The 19,852-nt window shown below is 47.2% G+C and overlaps 1 protein-coding gene across 3 annotated transcripts in view; it reads left to right on the top strand.

The window, feature by feature from the left end:
* Positions 1-19,852, top strand: part of REXO1 (RNA exonuclease 1 homolog) — a 45,628-nt gene that overhangs the window by 11,061 nt on the left and 14,715 nt on the right. For all 3 annotated transcript variants that reach the window (XR_011339215.1, XM_069877986.1, XM_069877987.1), the window contains exons 2-9: positions 3,647-5,427; positions 8,728-8,829; positions 11,726-11,927; positions 12,603-12,766; positions 14,378-14,515; positions 16,198-16,321; positions 17,672-17,785; positions 19,708-19,845. Coding sequence is in view for 2 of the 3 variants with exons in the window: in XM_069877986.1 (XP_069734087.1) it covers positions 3,647-5,427; positions 8,728-8,829; positions 11,726-11,927; positions 12,603-12,766; positions 14,378-14,515; positions 16,198-16,321; positions 17,672-17,785; positions 19,708-19,845 (2,763 nt within the window). In the remaining variant the exon portion in view is untranslated. The remainder of the gene's footprint in view (positions 1-3,646; positions 5,428-8,727; positions 8,830-11,725; positions 11,928-12,602; positions 12,767-14,377; positions 14,516-16,197; positions 16,322-17,671; positions 17,786-19,707; positions 19,846-19,852) is intronic.

Raw genomic sequence — 19,852 nt, 5'->3', positions numbered from 1 at the left:
AGATTCTCATCCTTTGCTCCACTCTCGTGAGACCCTACCTGGAGCCCTATGTCCAGTTCTGGAATCCCCAATATATGAAGGACAAGGAACTGTTGGTAAGGGTCCAGAGGAGGCCATGGAGATGATCCTAGGGCTGGAGCACCTCTGCTATGAGGCCAGGCTGAGAGAGTTGGGGTTGTTCAGCCTGGAGAGGACAAGGCTCTAGGGAGACCTTAGAGCAGCTTCCAGTCCTGAAAGGGACTCCAGGAAAGCTGGTGAGGGACTTTTTCCAAGCACATGAAGTGATGGGATGAGGGGGAACAGCTTTAAATTGGAAGAGGAAAGATTTAGCTAGGACGTTAGGAAGAAATTCTTCACGATAAGGGTGGGGAGGCCCTGGCCCAGGTTGCCCAGAGAAGCTGTGGCTGCCCCATCCCTGGAGGTGTTCCAGGCCAGGTTGGATGGGGCTTGGAGCCCCTGATGCAGTGGGAGGTGTCCCTGCCCATGGCAGGGTGTGGAACTGGATGGGCTTTAAGGTCCCTTCTCAAACCATTCTATGGTTAATTTTCTAAAGTATTTTATAAGAGTGGCCTGATAGCAGTTTAATTCCTGATCCTATAAGAAGTTGTTGTCTCGAGTCTCATTATCTTACGATTCAAAAGGGACAGTGTAGACTCTTCGTTTTACATCCAACCAAAAAGCGATATTTCACTGTGTGGTGCTGCTCACTTGTTTGCTCCAGCAGAAATACTGTCGGAACAGCCGAACTGGTGCGATTCATCTTGTAGAAATCTTCCTTTGCTCCGTGGGATTTGTCTTGGCGTTTGAAATGGAGAAGGGTCGATGCAAAAGCTGAAGACACCTCCTTTGGCTCTTGTGTCTGGGTTGGAAGAAGGGGTGTGTAACTGGGTCCTTCTCCTGCTTTCCCAGGAGAATAATTAGGTGCTTGAAAACATGATCTGATTTCAGATAGCATCCTTAATGTCTCTGACTTTTTGGACTTGTGTGTGTGTATATATATATATATATAATAAAATCTCCTTCTGCTTCTGTTTCCACTACATTAACTGCAAAAGCATCGTGCCTGAGGGCAACGCTCCTGATGGGTATCGTGGAACCTTCTTATACAAGCATCTTTCAGGGAAAAGGCAGCTTTTGATCAGCTCCTGTGGGTAATCCATCAGGCACACACACCTCCAAAACGGCTCTTTCAGGATGATATCTCACCTGCTGGCGTACTCAGGGATTGTAATGTGTTTTTACACCTGGCCATTCCATTGAAAGAAAATGTGCAAATTGGTTTGATACTGTAGGTGAACAGCACAGAATAAGACATCAGGTCTGTGCTTGGGTTGCATCTTCCTTCTCCATATCCTGAAAGATTTAACATAGTTTGCTTTTCTGCACGGGCATGTTGTCTTTTCTGTAGTTTGAGTGTTTTTTTTTATTTTGGCAAGTCTTTGGATCCAGACTCTGTGTGCTTGCCTTTGTTTGTAGGCCACCTGGGACAGATTACCAGGGTTTTAGCTCATCCCCTAACAAGGCTTGTGCTAAATTTGAGGTCTCCATCTTGAGTTTGAGGGTACTAGCTGGCTTCTCTGGTCTTTGTTGCACTGGTCTGCTCTGCTGCTGTGGAAATGATGTTTGCAAAGGGGTGAGAAGCGACGTGGTGGGTATGGAGGGTGTTTATCCTTCATTAGTTGTTAGGCTAATAGTCATACTTGATAATCTGCTTCTATACACTCGCCTTTTAGCAAAGAACAAGAAGTTCCTTTGAAATAACTGCATCCAGAGCTGTGGTGATAAAACAAGGACTCCTTGAGTCCTGTGTTCAGTTCTGGGCCCCTCACCACAAGAAGGATGTTGAGGCTCTGGAGCGAGTCCAGAGAAGAGCAACGAAGCTGGTGAGGGGGCTGGAGAACAAGAGGAGCAGCTGAGAGAGCTGGGGGTGTTTAGCCTGGAGAAGAGGAGGCTGAGGGGAGACCTCATTGCTCTCTCCAACTCCCTGAGAGGAGGTTGTGGAGAGGAGGGAGCTGGGCTCTTCTCCCAAGGGACAGGACGAGAGGGAATGGCCTCAAGCTCCACCGGGGGAGGTTTAGGCTGAACATTAGGAAAAATTTTTTCACAGAAAGGGTCACTGGGCACTGGCAGAGGCTGCCCAGGGAGGGGGTTGAGTCACCTTCCTTGAAGGGGTTTAAAGGACAGGTGGATGAGGCACTGAGGGACGCAGTTTAGTGATTGGTGGGAATGGTCGGACTTGATGACCCGGTGCGTCCTTTCCAACCTGGTGATTCTATGAAAACTGTTCTAAGTTAAAAAGCAGCCTTTCACTTCCCTGTAGCATCTGTTTGCTTGATTTGTTTTATTGCTGGATTCCTCCATTCCTAACCTCATTTTCCAAGGTGAAGATCTTTTCCTGCCTGTTCTTTGGTGAGCAAGGTGCTGTCACTCTGCACCCGGGTGATGTCCTTTTACCTTCCTTTTCAGTGTCAGTTGGGAGTAGGTGGGAGAGTTTGGGACACTGTGACAGAAAGTAGAAAGCGTTTATGCTTGTGAAAACTGCTCCTGTGTCCTTCTCAAGAGGAAGGTCGCAGGCTTGACTTGCCTTTGTACTGGTAGGTTTTTCCTATTAGCAGCACTTGGTTTGTCAAGCCAAATAAAACTGGTTTTTCTGCAGCTGAAACACTGAGCTTTGAGGGATATTGGAGGCTTTCAGAGGGCTTTGGGCATTGGCACCGATAAATGAGAACCTAATCCACAGTTTTCCTACCGGAATCCTCTTTGTTCCCTTCTCACTTGATTGAGTTAAGCAGCTAATTCTGTGCATACTCAAACTCCTCCTAATACAGTGATTATTCTTCAGTGCCCTGAAGAACATTTAATTTATAGAGCTTTTTTGTGAGTAATAAAAGCATTTTGTTAACAGATCTTTAGTCTTGAAGGCCCAGGAATACACTGTAAAATCCAGTCTAGCCACACGCTTGCTGCTGAATCATAGAATCATGGATTGGTTTGAGTTGAAAGGGTCTCAAAGCCCATCCAGTTCCACCCCCTGCCATGGGCAGGGACACCTCCCACAGCATCAAGGGCTCCAAGCCCCATCCAACCTGGCCTTGAACCCCTCCAGGGATGGGGCAGCCATCACTGCTCTGAGTGACCTGGGCCAGGGCCTCCCCACCCTCACAGCAAAACATTTCTTCCTGAGATCTCATCTCTGTCTCCCCGCTTTCAGCTGGAAACCATTTCCCCTTGTCCTATCCCTGCATTTCCCTGATCCAGAGCCCCTCCCCAGCTTTTCTGGAGCCCCTTTCAGTGCTGGAAGCTGCTCTGAGGTCTCCCCACAGCCTTCTTTTCTCCAGGCTGAACAACCCCAACTCTCTCAGCCCGACCTTGTACGGGAGTTCTCCAGCCCTTGGATGATCTTTGTGGTGTCCTCTGGTCTCGCTCCAACAGCTCCATGTCCTTCCTGAGAATGCCAGACAATGACACTGAAGGTTTGATACCAAACTCCTGATCTGTGATGATGAGAGCATGGCTTTTGGTAGTGTCTTTCAGTATTGAGTTTTCATGAAAACAGGCCTTAAAAAGAGGTTTTGTTCAGTTTTACTACGAAGAATGTGTTACCTAAATTGCGGGCTATAAATTATTTTTTCTTTCTCTTTTACAGAACGAGGCTATGATCCCTACAATCCAGAGCTTCCGAGGCACTCGCTGGAGACGGAGGATGGTGCCCTGGCTGACATTAGAGATGTGGCACCCAGTATTCTGGAGCTGGAGCTGGTCAACAAGGCCATCGAGGCAGTCAAAAATGAAGTGGAGAGAGAGCAGAAAAAGTATGAGGAGCTACTAGAAACGACAAAGGAATTGAGTGCTTCAGAGGCCTCCTCACTCATTTCAAATACACCTGTGTCAGCTGCTGGGACAGAAAATGATTCGTTTGCCTCCTTAGAATATAATCCAGGTAGCTACAACTTTAATAATAACTCTGACTACAACCCTACTCCTCTTGCTGCTGCTGGCCGGTCAAGCAAATACACTTTGGATGCTTCCCGATCGAAAGGAAGCTCACTAGAATATGTTCCCAAGGCTGTGGTACAGAATAAAAAATACAGTAGCACCGTCACTAATAATAAATACGTGATTGATGACTCTAAGCCTTCTACAGATTTGGAATATGACCCGCTTTCAAATTACTCAGCCAGGCTTTTGAGCAAAGCCACAACAAAGGAGCCGAAGGGGTCTAAAAGGGGTAGGGTGCCTAGTTATGAGGAATCGTATTCTCCATCGCGAAAGAAGCTCTGTGAAGCGCCCGATGACGAGGAAGTGTGTGCCAGGTTCTCTTCCTCTGAAGATGAGGCTGATGAGGAATATAAGCCAGTTTCTGTTAGTTCACGGTCAAAAGGCAGTTCGGAAAGTGAATCAAACGACGGGTTATCCAGCAAAGAACAGAGCACCAAACTGGATGATTTTGCTTCCCAGGATAGCGAAGAAGTGGCAGCGCAACATGGCCTGGAAGACCTTCCAAGTTCATTGAAAAATCTTGAAAGAAACATAGCAGCCAAGAATGCAAAAGTGGTGAAAATGTCTTCTAGTAAGAAGGACCAGGAAATTGAAAATAAAAACAAAGACTCAAAAGACAAAACAAAAAGGAAGAAATCTGATGTTATTAAATCACCTGGGCTTGGCGAGGGTGGTAAGAAGGAGAAAAGTAAAAGTACAGAAAAAGACAAAGTGCTCAAGAAAGAAGAAAAAATAAAACCCAAAAATGAAGAGAAAAGCAGCAAAGATAAGAGTGGCAAAGTGAAAAGCGATGAGAGTTTAAAGAAACCTGAAAAACACAAATTGGAAAAAGTGGATGGGCTTAAGAAGGAAAAATCCAAGTCCAGCAGCAGTACTTCAGGGAAAAGCAAGAGTGAGAGTGTTGGTAAAGGCTCTGGTGTGGAGAAGATGGGGAGCAGCAAGAAAGGCTCCAAGGTGAAAACAGCTGATGTGAAAAATGGTAAGGAAACCTCTGGTCATAAAACCAAAGAGAAAGGGACCAAGACTCCAGCAGTGGAGCGAAAGAAAGAAAAGGTCAGTTCTACAGACAAAGATCCAAAGGAGGGTCGGAAGCAGCGGAGTTTGAGTCATGTTGACCTGTTCGGTGATGAGAGTGGAGATGACAATGACAAAGGCCGGCCTTTGCCATCCACGTTACTTGATGTGAGCTCGGACTCAGACAACGATGACTCTAGTTCAGACTCTGAAAGTGAAAACGAAGGGACAAAGAAAGTGAAGCGCTCTAAATTGTCAAAGTCGTCATCATCTTCCTCAACATCTGATGACATTGATTATTCCATCCTTGAGAAAGACTTGGACTTTGAGTCCGATCCAATGGAAGAATGTCTCAGGATTTTTAATGAATCTACAGATGTGAAAACTGAAGACAAGGGAAGGCTGGGGAAACAGGTAATGCTGGTTTGGATTGGTTGGTTCTCTCACATCTAAATCTGAAAGGATTCTGGTTTAGTTTAGCCATGTTGTGTATTTCAAGTAGCTCAAGAGGGAGATTCCGTATGCTGGAAGAATCTCATCCTTGTCATGACTGAGTGGTTTGAAGCACTTGCACCTGAATTTAGCTACTGGGCTGAAAGTTGCTGCGAGATATAAGGATTCAGTGACCTTTTGTGTGGAAGGCTTTTAGCTTTCAAGGTTGTCAGTTCTGTATCTGGCTGGCCTAAGAACCGTGGAGCCTGGACGGCTGGAGAAAAGGCTTCAGAGCTTATGCGGCGGGTGTTCACAGCTAATCCAACTTTTCTAACCTGGGTGATGCCTTCTTGTTGCAGCTTACCTTTAGGAACGTAGTGGCAAGTAGAACCAGGACAATGTGTTGGCACAAGTAAGTGTACAGGAAAGTTGGGGAGGGGCTCTTGTTGAGGGAGGGCAGGGATAGGAGGGAATGGTTTCCAGTTGAAAGAGGGGAGATTGAGGTGAGATGTCAGGAAGAAATGTTTTGCTGTGAGGGTGGGGAGGCCCTGGCCTGGGTTGCCCAGAGCAGGGGTGGCTGCTCCATCCTTGGAGGTGTTCAAGGCCAGGTTGGATGGGGCTTGGAGCAACCTGATCCAGTGGGAGGTGTCCCTGCCCATGGCAGAGGTAGAACTGGATGGGCTTTGAGGTCCCTTCCAACCCAAACCATTCCAGGATTCTATGATTATTAATTGGAGAGAGGGGCACAGTGAGCAGAGCAGGAAGTACAGGACTGCCTGGTGGAAAGGCAGTTTCTCCTGGTAAGGTTGGTGGTTGACTTTTATTCTAAAAATGGCATCAGGAATTGGTGCTGGGTTTCAGGCTTTTGCTAGCTGGGTGGGCTGTGAACAAAGTTCTTCGATTCATGACTGTCTGTCTGTGGAGGACAGAGAGGGCACAGGGAGCAGAGCTCATCTTTTGTAAAGAATAATGGAACTATTTAGAGGTTTCTGCTGAACTTCCCATTGCTGTGATGTCCCGGATCTGTTTTGAGAGGAGTCTGTGCTGCTGGCAAGACCCTTTTCACACTTGTAAGGAATACCTGGGTAGAAGAAACTCTATAAGGAGTGTAATGATTTTCTTCTGAACTATTAAGCATTACTTGATTTTTGCTTGTTTAAAATTCAGCTTTCTTTTCTCAGTGTTTAGTGTAATTCCTAGCTAGGAACGAGTGCTTTATTTTTGGCTCTGTTTCTTCAAATCACTTGGTTTAAGTGAAAATAGTATAAGGGCACACAAGTTATAGTGGAATAAAGGAATCCATTTGGAGCTTTCAAAATAAAGGGTGATTCCAAATGGGCAGAAAGTGCTGAACCAGGGGCTGCAAGCAGTGAACTCGAGTGTGGAGTGAGCGGGGATGTTCTGCTCTCAGCAGCCTGGAGCGTTCCCTTTGCTCCTGCTTTACCTTTCACCCCTGCACTAAAACTCCTTTTCCTCTCTATTTTGGAAAGGGAGGAACAAGCACTGCTGCGGAGGGGTCCTGCTCTGGTGGGTGGGTGTTTGTAAGCGGGGACCTGCTTCCCCACTATGTTTCTGCTGGGTGGGATTGGATCACAGGAGATTGGAGTTGTTCAGCCTGGAGAAGAGAAGGCTCCAAGGAGACCTTAGAGCAGCTTCCAGTCCTGAAAGGGGCTCCAGGAAAGCTGGGGAGGGGTTCTTGATCAGGGAGGGCAGGGATAGGATGAGGGGAAATGGTTTCCAGCCACAAGAGGGGAGCCTGAGAAGAGATCTTAGGAAGCAATGTTTTGCTGTGAGGGTGGGGAGGCCCTGGCCCAGGTTGCCCAGAGCAGCAGTGGTGGCTGCCCCATCTGCGGAGGTGCTGAAGGCAAAGTTGGATGGGGCTTGGAGCAACCAGATCCAGTGGGAGGTGTCCTTGCCCATGGCAGGGGATTGAACTGTATAGCCTTTAAGATCCCTTCCAACCCAACCTGTTCCATGATGCTATTTGTTTGTGGAATACTTTTATAGCTGGAGCCCATGTTGTTTGGACTCTGATGCACTAGTCTCTCCAGGAAGGTTCTTGTGGGCATTGTGGTGTTATTTCATTGGGAGCGATTGCTTTGTGAGCAAGTTTATTAGGGATGTAACTGAATTAACAGAATTACTGAGTTCCTAGAGAGCAAAGTAATTGAGGTTGAAGTGCTCATCCCACATGCCCTGGTGGTGAGGAACGCAAGCTCAGCCTGAGCAGAGTTTGAGCTCATCCCCAAATCCAGCCCCCAGCAGGTTCATCTCTGCTTAGAGCTTTGCCAGGAGTTGTGTTGGAAAACTGAAAGCAAGATTGACTGGAGAACAGCTAGAACAAACTACTGAAGGGTGTTTTGTACAGATGCTGCTGAGTCAAATTCCAGGAAGATTTTCAAGTGGTCCCCCTGGCCCAGGAGCGAGTCCTAGACACTTGCTCTGCTGCAGTTGTAGCTGAGAGGTGCTGTTACCCCTCCTGGGTTTCTGACCATCCAAGTGTGAGACCTGGGGATTTGTCAGCACAGTCTTTCTGAAAAAACTGCAGAGAAACATTTTCCTTCTTCTCCCAAGTAACAAATGACAGGATGAGAGGAAACGGCCTCAGGTTGCGCCATGGGAAGTTTAGATTGGATTTTTTTACTGACAGGATGGTGAAGCCCTGGCAGAGGCTGCCCAGGGCAGTGGTGGAGTCTCCATCCCTGGAGTGATTAAAGAAACCACGTAGCTGTGGCACTTCAGGACATGGTTTAGTAGGGATGGGGGTGTTGAGTTGAGGATTGGACTTGGAGATCTTTTCCAACCTTAATGATTCTGTGATTCTGTGGGGAGCAAGAGCAATGTGGTTGGAGTTGAGCAAGGCTTCAGGCCCTGCTCTGGCAGCATGTTGTACAGTGGCAGAAAATGAGTCAGCTCCCACATTTGTACCAAAAAATACCTCATGCCCCTGGGATTTTAAGAATGCTTGACAGGGGAGGGATGGGAGTGGCTAGAGAAGGATGTTCAGGTTTCTTGTGGTGGGTAGGGGCTGTCTCTAATTATGCCAGTGGCGCCCAGTGCCCAGCTTGGGGTGGGAGCTGTAACGCTGCTGCTCGTTGGTGTCATCAGTGGCCCCTGGGTTCAAAACAAGGTTTGTTTTGGAAGTTCAGCAGCTGAGCGCGTGCTCTCACCTGTCGCCTGCGAGGGCTTTCTGTTAAACCAAAAGGAGCCTTTCCAGATCTCCTCCTTGAGGGGGAACCTCGAGTCTGTTCAGTTTTGGAAGCTTGTTCTTTTGTTTTCCAGCCATCCAAAGAGGAAGGAAATGAAGAGAAGACAGAAGAGAATTTAACTACCTTGTTTCCTGGCCAAAAAAGAAGGATCTCTCATCTTGTCAAACAAGGAAATGTAAGTGCAGCTTTAGAAGGAAAAAAATAGATTCTTTAAAGTGAGGATTCTCTGCCCTGTTAATGACACTGGAAAATGATGCAGCCTTGGGCTCAGACATAAGGGTTGTTTGCGCTGGAATCCGTCTGTGTTGGATTTTTTCCCTACCTTTTCTGATTTCACAGCTTAGCAAGGGTCAGCTGTGGAAGAGTAAATGGATTCTGCACCCTGTAACTCACTGGGGTAGATTGAGATGTTAATTTTTCTACAGAATAGCTTCACTCAATCACTCAGATAAAAATTAGCTGGACACAAGGTCAGTCAGTGTCTGATGGTGCTTTTGTCTTGTGCATCTAAAAGCTGTTTAAAACCATCACCTTGGATCTATTCTGACAGAGCCAAGATAGCAGCAACATCTTGTTTGATCCTTTTCTTCCACAATTGTGAAAATACTTAAAATACAGAGGAGAAAAGTGGAAAAAAAAAGAGAAAAAGGCAAGAAAGGCATTCTGATTTTTTGATTTCTTTCTCACAGGGATTTTAATTCATGTTTTCTCTGAGGGTTTAATGTGTTTCCCTCCAGGTGCCAAGTGTAGATTAGTCAGTTTTTATGTTCTAGCAGGGTAAGAATGGAGACTTAAGGACTGATTTGAGCTGTGTAGTTCAAATTAATTGTTCTTCCTTTCCTCTCTGCTGGAAAAGGTTTCTTTGCTTTTAATAATTTGAAGCCCTGAGGTCAATACAACGTTTTTTATTTAACTACATATCTTCAGCCAGTTCATGTGCTTTGATAAGGGCCCTTTCTTCCAAAGTGAAGAGATAAGAGACTGAAGCAAATGGGTTGGAAATTAGTTAACTCAAATATTTATTGTAAATAGGTGCCTTTTAGATGCGTACAAATCTTTAAATACATTTTCTTAATGTGACATCTGATCCCAAAATGCTTTCCAAAGATGGGAACCTTCCTCGCGTGGGCAAACAGAGCCGATCTGGTGTGCTCAGCAGCAGCTGCCGTGCGCCCGCACCGGGACGTGCCTTCCTGGGAATATCTCAGCTCAGTGCTGCTGCCAGATCTGTTCAGGAAGCGCTGTAAGACCCAAACTGCCGCTTTTATGTGCAGAGTTGAGGCTTGTGCTCTCCCTCCAAGTGGAATATTTGCTCAGTCTTGCTTGTGATTTATAGCTCGGGGACTGAGCAAAGCAGAAGGGGAGGGAGCTGAGTGCTGGGTCAGTCACTGGGGGCCAAAGGAATGGAAGGTGAGGCAGAAAATGAGTGTCCAGTCCTGCATGGGAGCCTGTAATTATTGTTTAATGGCTGACTGCACTCAGTTTGGTATCCAGAGACTGGTGGCACCATCAGAGACCAGGAATGCAGGAGGTACCAGCTTGCCCCCAATTTGCGGTCTCCGAAACGCCGTGTATCACATGGGCTGTGCGAGCGTTCCTGGCTCCGAAGGCGTTTCAGGTGGGGAGGCCTCTTTCTCAGATTTCAAAGCTTGTTGAGGAGTGTGGAAAAGTTTATACTACTGCTGTTTCTCTTGTACTTCTGCTAGAAAACTTTTTCGTCTGCTGACATAATTTCTGGCACCTTTCCTGCAACCTGAATTTGGACATCAAAGGAAACGCATGTGTAACTTGTTTGTGTTGGTAATAGCTGTAGCAGTGAAATGTCTCCAGAAGCAGGCAGGGACTGAGCCTGTTTCAAATTCAGAGCTCTGTTTATGTAATGCTAATCCCTTGTGTACAAATGTGAGACTTTTAAGTAGTTACAGGAACAAGAGACCTGAGACGAGGTTACCGTGAGATGGGGAGCAGCTGTACTGCAAGGGGAAGAAAAGACAAAGCCAACTGTATTCCTAGGTTACCTCAAAAGCAGTGTGAGCCGCTTGAAGGAGGGGATTCTGCCCCTCTGCTCCACACTGTGAGACCCACCTGGACCTCTGCGTCCAGTTCTGGAGTCCTCAGCAGAGGAAGGACATGGAGCTGTTGGAGAGAGTCCAGAGGAGGCCATGGAGATGATCTGAGGGCTGGAGAACCTCCTGTACGAGGACAGGCTGAGAGAGTTGGGGTGGTTCAGCCTGGAGAAGGGAAGGCTCCAGGGAGACCTTAGAGCAGCTTCCAGGGCTGAAAGGGGCTCCAGGAAAGCTGGGGAGGGACTTTTTCCAAGTGCGTGAAGTGATGGGATGAGGGGGAACATCTTTAAATAGTAAGAGGGAAGATTTAGATAGGACATTAAGAAGAAATTGTTCATGATGAGGGTTGGGAGGCCCTGGCCCAGGTTGCCCAGAGCAGGGGTGGCTGCCCCATCCCTGGAGGCGTTCAAGGCCAGGTTGGATGGGGCTTGGAGCCCCTGATCCAGTGGGAGGTGTCCCTGCCCATGGCAGGGGGTGGGACTGGAAGGGCTTTAAGATCCCTTCTAAACCAAACTATTCCAGCATTGATTCTAAGGGTAGATGGCAGCTCAGGAAAGATGGGGAGAAAGAGTTGTAAAACTCAGCGAAGTGGAATGGAAGAAAGTTGGTTGGTTTTTCATTGTGATATAAACTGAAGAAGCATGCAGTAGGCAGATGAGTTTTCTAGTGCAAGACTGTAGAACTGAGCTTATCGATAGAGTCCAGAGGTGGGTTAGGCACAGGGCACATCATGTCATTAAATAAGCAGTTCAGATGCCACCTACCAATTTAGGAATGTGCCAGAGTGCTGGGAGGCCTTGTCAGAGGGTGAATCATTAATGTCCTGGGTTTTGATGAGTGACAAATATTTTGTTCTGGATGCTGGTTGGCATCTTCCCTCAAAACTCTGTATTTGCTAACAGAGGGGAGTTGAGGACGAGGGACCTTCTTTGGGTGAGTGGAAGCGAGAAGGTGGGGATTGAGCAGGTGAGTCTGCTGGCTCTAAAACCTTTTGTTTCTGTGCAGGCAGAGGTCCCGAGCAAGCCCGTAGTGCGGCCGTACCGCCCGCCCACCGCCCAGGAGGTTTGTTACCAGAGGATCCAGCTGGCTCAGCAGCAGGCGGCACAGCTGGCTGTGGCCGTTCAAAAGGCCTCTCTTTCTTTGCCGGGAGAGAAGAAGAGGATTGCACACGTGCCAAATGCAGCCTTTTCCGCAGCAGCCAAGCAAAGTAAGCCAGTGGCGTTGTTTGTCAGCGCCGTCCTGTCCTTCCCTCTGTTAAAAGATGCTGCCTTCTCTTTAAGCTTCTCCGTAGCAGACGTGAAGCTATGAGGAGTTGTGTAGCGTTGGCCATGACTTAAATATTTGCTGAGAGTGGCCATTGGAAGGGCTTTTCCATGAGAAACTCCGTCCTGGTCTGAAAGGCAACAGACTCGAGTATCACCTCGCTCCCCTGTCTGTCTCACTCTGCTTCCCTCACTTCAGCCTGTTCGTTTACCATTTCTTCCTTGGACTCTGTTTCCTTCTCACTCCCTTGTTGCTTCAACCCTTCAGAGGTGGCACAAACAGGAGGGAAGTGCTAATTACTGCTAATTGGTGTACCTATGTGGTTGGAAGGACTCAGAGCTGACGTGATGGGCACTTAGTGCATTGTAGCTGACAGGGTTAACTTTTTAAACTGCTGACTCAGTTCCCCCAAACCAAACAGAAACAAGGCGAGTTTTCTGGCAGAAGGTTCCTTCATCGTTGCCTGGAAGGTGGCAAAATCACCCGATTTTTATCCGTTTGAAGACTTCCATTTGAAAAAAATCAGTTTACAGCATGGACCTTTCATAGTAAGTTCACTCTGGGAACTTGGAGCTCAGTGGTAGGATTTCTACCTCAGTATGTTTTCTGTTTCTTGCAGGCCTCGCGAGTAGCAAGATGTCTGTTCCTGGCAAGAGTGTCCCACCTTCCAATGACTCTGAAGCACCCACCGTGTCTCTGAAGGCCTGCACCTTAGCTGGGATGGCTTCAAAGACCACCAGCACCGTTGTGCAGAAACGGATAGCGCATGTCCCCTCCTTACAGGTAAGAGAAACTGGGGACCTCTCCAGTCATTCCCCATTGAGGGTGTTGTGTTTAACCGCGCTGCTCCAAACTTTATGCTCTCTGAAGAGCGGTGTTTTGATTAGGTTGATTAAATGGGTTTGGTTCTTCCTGTGGTTTCCCTCGATAGCATTGTATAAAAAATTAAACACTTGAGGGGTAGGAGCTTATAAAGATAGAAATACTTAAGTGCTGCTCTGATCTCTTTGAATATTGATCGCTTGTCTTTGGTTTGAGCCTTCTGTTGTGCTGGCTACCTGGGCGTGTGGCTGTTGGTGTCAGGGACTGTGAGCCTCTCATGTTCAAAAGGCTGGATTAATGGCCAGCCTGGGCTGTACTAACGAAGTTGGTTTGGGGTAGTGTCCCACAGCAACTCTCTCCGCTCCCCCCTGTCTCTCCGCCCCCCTCTCTTTCTTCTTCCCCCTGCCCAGCCTTTGTGGACCATTTTGTGGTTCTGTGATATTTTTATTGATATCTGGTGTCATGATAAGTCATAGCATACTCTTGATTATTTCTGGAGGAATGAAAAGTCGTTTTCTTCCTTCTCCACCCAAAAAGCCACCATAGTAACGTAGAACTTGAAGCTGATTAAAAATAAACAAAATAACTGGAAGGATCAAATATTTACCAGTTTTACAGAGGTTCTTAAGGAGTATCACATCAGAGGTTGAGAAAATATATATATGTGCAATGAAAAGGACCAAATTCCCTTGAGCAGGGCATCAAAATGGAAGTCTCCTGAGGAAAATGAGCGCTTTTTCCATTGAGACAGGACTGGTTGCTCCCCTTTGAACGTGCCCATATTTTCGGTAGAGCTGTTTTTATGATGTGTTGCAGCAGTTGTTTGATTTATGGCTATCTCTTGGGTGGGATAGAGAAAGACTGACAAAACAGTTGGATGCTTTAGAGGTGAATGTAGAGTTTCTTCTCTGATAAAGAGGCAAATGCTGTGATTTGGTGTTAAACTAAAACTGTAGGTTTCCTAGGTAGGGTTGAACTGGGTCCAACATGCAGTTTTTGTTGCATTTAAGGGGAAAATCCTTTTAGGACCATCATGATTTGTGTTACAGAAGGAAGAAAAACCCCTATGCAGTAAAGTTAGAGGATTCCCACAACGTGAGATGCTTTAGCTGGCTGCCAGCCTGGCAGAACGAAGTCTCCTGTTCTCTCTTCGCAGCCAGAGTACTGAAAAGAAAACCTTGTCTGTTCCGCGCAGTGCTGGGGTCATGTGTTTGTCTCCAGTTCGATGCGCGGTGCTTGGTACTGTGCTGATCTTGAGTCTCGTAATGTAAATGTCATCATTTCCGTGGTCGGGAATGCTTTACGTGTAAATGCAGGGTTGTGACTAATGCCACCGGGAGGCCTTGGCTGCTGGGTGAGTTGTGTAATGAGACGTGGTTGGGGTTTTGGACTAGTTCAAATACTGAGGGTGACACAAAAGCTTCAAGTGGCATTTTTAGTACCAAAAGCAATGTTTAGCTTTGGGCAGATTTTCAGAAAGGAAGTCACGCCACTATTAATAACACGGAGTATATGCGAGAGTCTCACTCTGAAACCCTCAATAGCCTCTTTCTCTCTCTGTCTCATCTCTAGAGCACCAGCTTACAGAGGCCTGTTATTCCCACAGAATTTGGTGCTAAAGTCCCAACAAACATTCGTCAAAGATATCTCAATCTCTTCATTGATGAGTGCCTGAAGTTCTGCTCCTCCTCCCAGGAAGCGTTTGACAAGGTCTGTACTGGTGCTTGCTTCTTGGGAATAAACTCTGCAACAGGGAGTAACGTGGCTGAGACCTCAAGTGGCAGCAAATGCAGAAAACTTTCCTATCCATGTACTGTTCTAACAGGTGTTGTGTAGTTCCAGGTTGGACAACAGAAAATGTAATTGCATGGGAGTTTTTGGTAGGAAATCTCATCTTTCCATGCATACAGAAAGCACACATTTAATAACCACAGAAAAGTGACTTAGGGGAGAGTGTGTTATGGTGAAGCTGGCCAAAAGGGCCCTTTGCTCTCATACAGCAGCACATGCCTCCTGCAATCTTGGAGTTCAGCAGTGTTTGAGATGAGTATAGTTGGTAAAATTGCTGCTGATGGACTGAAAGATTTGTAAGGAGCCTTCTAACAAGTGGTAGGACAAGATGAAATGGCCTCAGGGGAGGTTTAGGTTGGATATTGGGAAAAAAATTCTTTACTGGAAGAGCGGTGAAGCCCTGGCAGAGGCTGCCCAGGACAGTGGTGGAGTCTCCATCCCTGGAGGGGTTCAGAAAATGTGCAGATGTGGCACTTTGGGACATGGTTCAGTAGGGATGGTGGTGTTGGGCTGATTGTTGGGCTGGATGAGCTTAGATATCTTTTCCAAGCTTAAAAATTCTATGATTCTAGCATTAGCAAATAGTACAGCAGGATTTCCAAAAGCAAAGTTGAGAAAGTCGTGCTATTTATTGGAAAACTTTGGCCACTAATGTTAGTTGGGTAAATATGGGCCATTGTGTGATTTGCTTTATAACCAAAACTGATGCCACAAGGATTTCTTTGGTGGGATTTCACCTTCACAGCTCCCTAGAAGGAACGTGTTTGTTGCATCCAAGGAGCGACCACTAGCCAAACTTCTTTTTCTAACCAGTTAAGATCTGGCACTACCACAAAAGTAGGGAAAACAGCCTTTCCCGGGCAGTTCCAGAGCTGCATTATTACTCTGTCAGGGAAGGTTTCACATGAAAATGCTTCTTCCAGCACTGTTTCACATACAATTAGTTTTTCTCTTGCTCACCTAAGCCAGCCCCACAACCGTTATGTATTTGTGCCATGTTCCACTTCATTACTCAATTCCTTGACAGGCGATTTTTTGCTATCATGCTTCGATTCTGTATTTTAAGAGCCAAACATTTAATTTTTTTCCAAAAGCAATAGATGATCCGAGGGCTGGAGCACCTCCCATCAAGGACAGGCTGAGAGAGTTGGGGTTGTTCAGCCTAGAGAAGAGAAGGCTGCGGGGAGACCTTAGAGCAGCTTCCAGTGCTGAAAGGGGGTCCAGGAAAGCTGGGGAGGGGCTCTTGATCAGGGAGGGCAGGGATAGGACAAGGGGTAACAGTTTTCAGCTGCAAGAGGGGAGATTGAGATGAGATCTTAGGGAGAAATGTTTTGCTGTGAGGGTGGGGAGGCCCTGGCCCAGGTTGCCCAGAGCAGTGGTGGCTGCCCCATCCCTGGAGGTGTTCAAGGCCAGGTTGGATGGGGCTTGGAGCCCCTGATCCAGTGGGAGTTGTCCCTGCCCATGACAGGGGGTGGAACTGGATGGGCTTTGAGGTCCCTCCCAATGAAAACCATTCTAAGAATCATAGAATGATGTTACGATTCTATGATTCCCTGAATAGTGGAAACTGAGCATATAGTAATGAATTTTCTTGTTTGCAGGCTCTGTCAGAAGAGAAGGTGGCTTATGAACGTAGCACCAGTCGCAACATCTACCTGAACGTGGCAGTGAACACCTTAAAGAAGCTCCGAAGCCTTGTGCCCAATTCCCCGTCCAGTACGAACAGTACGTACCACGTTTGTGGTTTAATAAGTGGAGCCCTGCTTGGATTAGAAGTCACAGAGAGGAACTGGTTGAAAAGACAGACCCATTTCTCAGAAGCATTATGCTGAAAGGCAAACAACTCCAGTTAGCTTTTTATAGCCTGGCAAGCTTTAATGGGCCTTCAAGAGGCGAGTCCTGCAATGCTTTGTTGGCTGTCTGAACCTAAATGGAGATAATGCCACATGGATTTTTTTTTTTTAGCACAAGTTCTTTAAAATGAAAAGCCCCGCTAATGGAGTAACTTTCACATGATGCCTTCAAAGTGATAGACTCGTCCATCACCGCAGAAATCTGTTACACACATTAAGCTTCAAGAGAGAAACGAAGAGGGTTAAGACATTTCATTATTGGCTCTCAAGAGGGTACATTAAACAATCAATTTGTGCTGTTCTTGTGAATTTTTTTTTCCCCCGGTCTCTTCCCTTTTCTCCCCTCTGTCTTCATTACCTTCATGGCCATTAGTCAGAGCAGCTGAACTTGGGAGGCTGGCCTTCAGGAGAGGGCTGCCAGTTAATGATTAGTAAAAAGCACCTCTCTGCCATTAGCTGATGTGCTGAGCATATTCTAGAGTTCTGAAGCTCCTTTCTAAAAGAAGTTGAAAGATTCGCTGGGGGAGTCTGGTCTGCGGGGACCTGACAACAAAGCTGCCGCTCGGTGGGCGATCCCATTGTCAAGCACGTGGCTGGGTCGAGTGGTTGAGTCCTCTCTTGCTTTGCTCAGGAGGAAAGCTTGCTGTGCAGAGTAAGCAGGTAGAGCTACTAGTACTCCACCTGCTTGCCGGCTTTAAAAAAGGTTGCTGTGGGCTGACGGTGTGAAGAGAAAGCTCCCTGTAGTGCTGGGCCAGCACCTCACTTGTGCCAGCGTCGTGAGCAGAGCAGGAATTTAGGAAGATAAATGCAGTCCTGCTTTTGCTGCTGTGTAGTGACCCACGCTCTAGGTCTGAGGGCTTACAAGAAAGCTGGGGAGAGGCATTTTACAAGAGCGTGTAGTGATGGGACAAGGGTGAATGGCTTTAAATTGCAAGGGGGAAGATTTAGATTAGACTTTAGGAAGAAATCGTTGTGGTGGTGAGGAGGCCCTGGCCCAGGTTGCCCAGAGAAGCTGTGGCTGCCCCATCCCTGGACGTGCTGAAGGCCAGGTTGGATGGGGCTTGGAGCAACCTCATCCAGTGAGAGGTGTCCCTGCCTGTGGCAGGGGTTGGAACTGGGTGGGCTTTAAGTTCCGTTCCAACCCAAACCATTCTATGATTCTGTAACTCAGCTGGGTATCTGATGTCTGTCCTGTTCTGCTTCTTCTCTCTTCCCTCTGCAGAGATGAGTAACAAGAAAGTGGTGTCCCATGAAGCTGTGCTGGGAGGGAAGCTTGCTGCTAAGACAAGCTTTACACTAAACCGCTCAGGGAGCTTGAGAGCAGAAGATTTAACAGGTAAGACCCTGCTCCTGCGAGGCCGTAAGCTGTGAATTATAGCTGGAGGTGTTAACGTAGTGACTGGGGAGAGCAGGATCCCGCTGATGCATATAGTGCTGGGATTTATTGTGGGCTGGTGTGATGAGTTATCACCTAACTGCAGCAGGGAGAGGCAGATTCGCTTGGTGAACGGCTTGCCATTCTAATCAGCACCTTCCTTAATGAGATGAGGTTCAACAAGGCCAAGTTGAGTCCTGAACTTGGGGCACCACAATGCCACGCAGCGCACCAGGCTTGGGGCAGAGTAAATGGAAAGCTGCCTGGCAGGAAAGGACCTTGGGGTGTTGATTGACAGAGGGCAGATGTGAGCCAGCAGTGGCCCAGGTGGCCAAGAAGGCCACCGGCATCTTGGTCTGTGTCAAATAGCGTGGCCAGCAGGACCAGGGAGTTGATTGTGCCCCTGTACTTGGCATCAGTGAGGCAGCACTTCAAATCCTGTGTTCAGTTTTGAGCCCCTCACTGCAAGAAGGGCATGGAGGTGCTGGAGCTTGTCCAGAGAAGAGAAACAGAGCTGGTGAAGGGGCTGGAAAACAAGTCTTTTGAGAGGCAACTGAGGGAGCTGGGGTTGTTTAGCCTGGAGAAAAGGAGGCTGGGGGGAGACCTCATCACTGTCTGCAACTACCTGAAAAGAGGTTGGGGCGAGGTGGGCGTTGGTCTCTTCTCACAAGTAAGAAGGGTTAGGATGAGAGAAAATAGCCTCAAGATGCACCAGGGGAGGTTTAGATTGGATATTAGAAAGAATTTCTCCCCTAAATGGGTTCTCGGGCATTGAGAAGGTTGAGTCCCCATCCCTGGAGGTGTTTAAAAGACAGGCCTATGAGCTGCTCAGGGATCTGGTTTGGTAGTGGACGGGTATGGTTGGACTCAATGATCTCAAAGGTCTTTTCCAACCAAACGATTCTATGATTTCATGATTTCTTCCCCACTTCGCTCCACAAGTTCACTCATGTAGCCCATGTTGCTTTGATGGAGCATCACTAACTGTTTAGAGCCTCGTCTTGTGTTTAGGATATTGCTGACTTTGGGGCTTTTGTTTCTGTCTGGATTTTACTTGAACTTTCTTGCCCTGAAGCTGTGCTTTACAACGTGCCTCTCAGATTAAAAAGCAAACTCACAGATATCTCTGTCTGCTCTGTAGGCCTCGCTTTTGCAGTTACAAATGTCATAGTAAGGTCGTATCGTAGCCAAAGGATTGTGCCACAAGCGTTATCCACATTGGCCCAAATCGGTTATGGGTATTTTGGTTGCCAAGAGATGTAGGGAAATTGTTGAGGAGATCAGAGAAGAGATAGGGAGGCCACAAAGCAGAAGGAATTGACCTGGAGGAAGCTTAAAAGGCCCTCTGTAGCTCAGCTAAGCAACATCAAAGGGTTGAACGATATTGGAAGGGTTTAACGTTGCAGTGAAAGGAGAGATATTGAGCAGAGAGGGAGAAGTTATAATTATTCTTTGAAATGAAATGAGTGCCTTGAAATCAACAGCAGGAAGAAAGCATTGTGTAATGAATTTTTAGGTAGCTCTGGGTGGCCTTTGAGGGACATCCTTTGGGCTGGTACCAGTTATCAGTTACTGCTTTTGCAACATGAAAGTGGGAGAAGTCTCACGTTGGTAACAACAAAGGCTGAATATGGGCCCTTTTGGAGGAATTCTGTTTCCAGAGTTAATGCTGGTTTTTGAAGAGGTTAAAAATCAACTTGTGTGCCAGTGATCAGATTTTTTAGGTGCCCTGGTACCTCTTTCCCTGTCAACCCTGAACAAAGGCAGTGGGAGCAAGTTCAGAACAGTGAGAATCCCTGCCAGGAGGCCTGGTAAAGCAAAAAGTGGTAAGAGAAATAGCCCCTGCATAAGCGATCCGACTTCAGCATTGCCTTTGTGTGCAGGAGCTGCCTTGTACCGGCGCCTAAAGGAGTATCTGATGACTGAGGAGCAGCTCAAGGAAAACGGTTACCCAATGCCTCACCCGGAGAAGCCCGGTCGCGCTGTCCTCTTCACTGCAGAGGAGAAGAAAACACTTGACTGTAAGCT

Source organism: Phaenicophaeus curvirostris, chromosome 28 (genome assembly GCF_032191515.1).
Source record: "Phaenicophaeus curvirostris isolate KB17595 chromosome 28, BPBGC_Pcur_1.0, whole genome shotgun sequence".
Lineage (NCBI taxonomy): Eukaryota > Metazoa > Chordata > Aves > Cuculiformes > Cuculidae > Phaenicophaeus > Phaenicophaeus curvirostris.
This window is presented reverse-complemented; position numbering and strand designations above follow the sequence as displayed.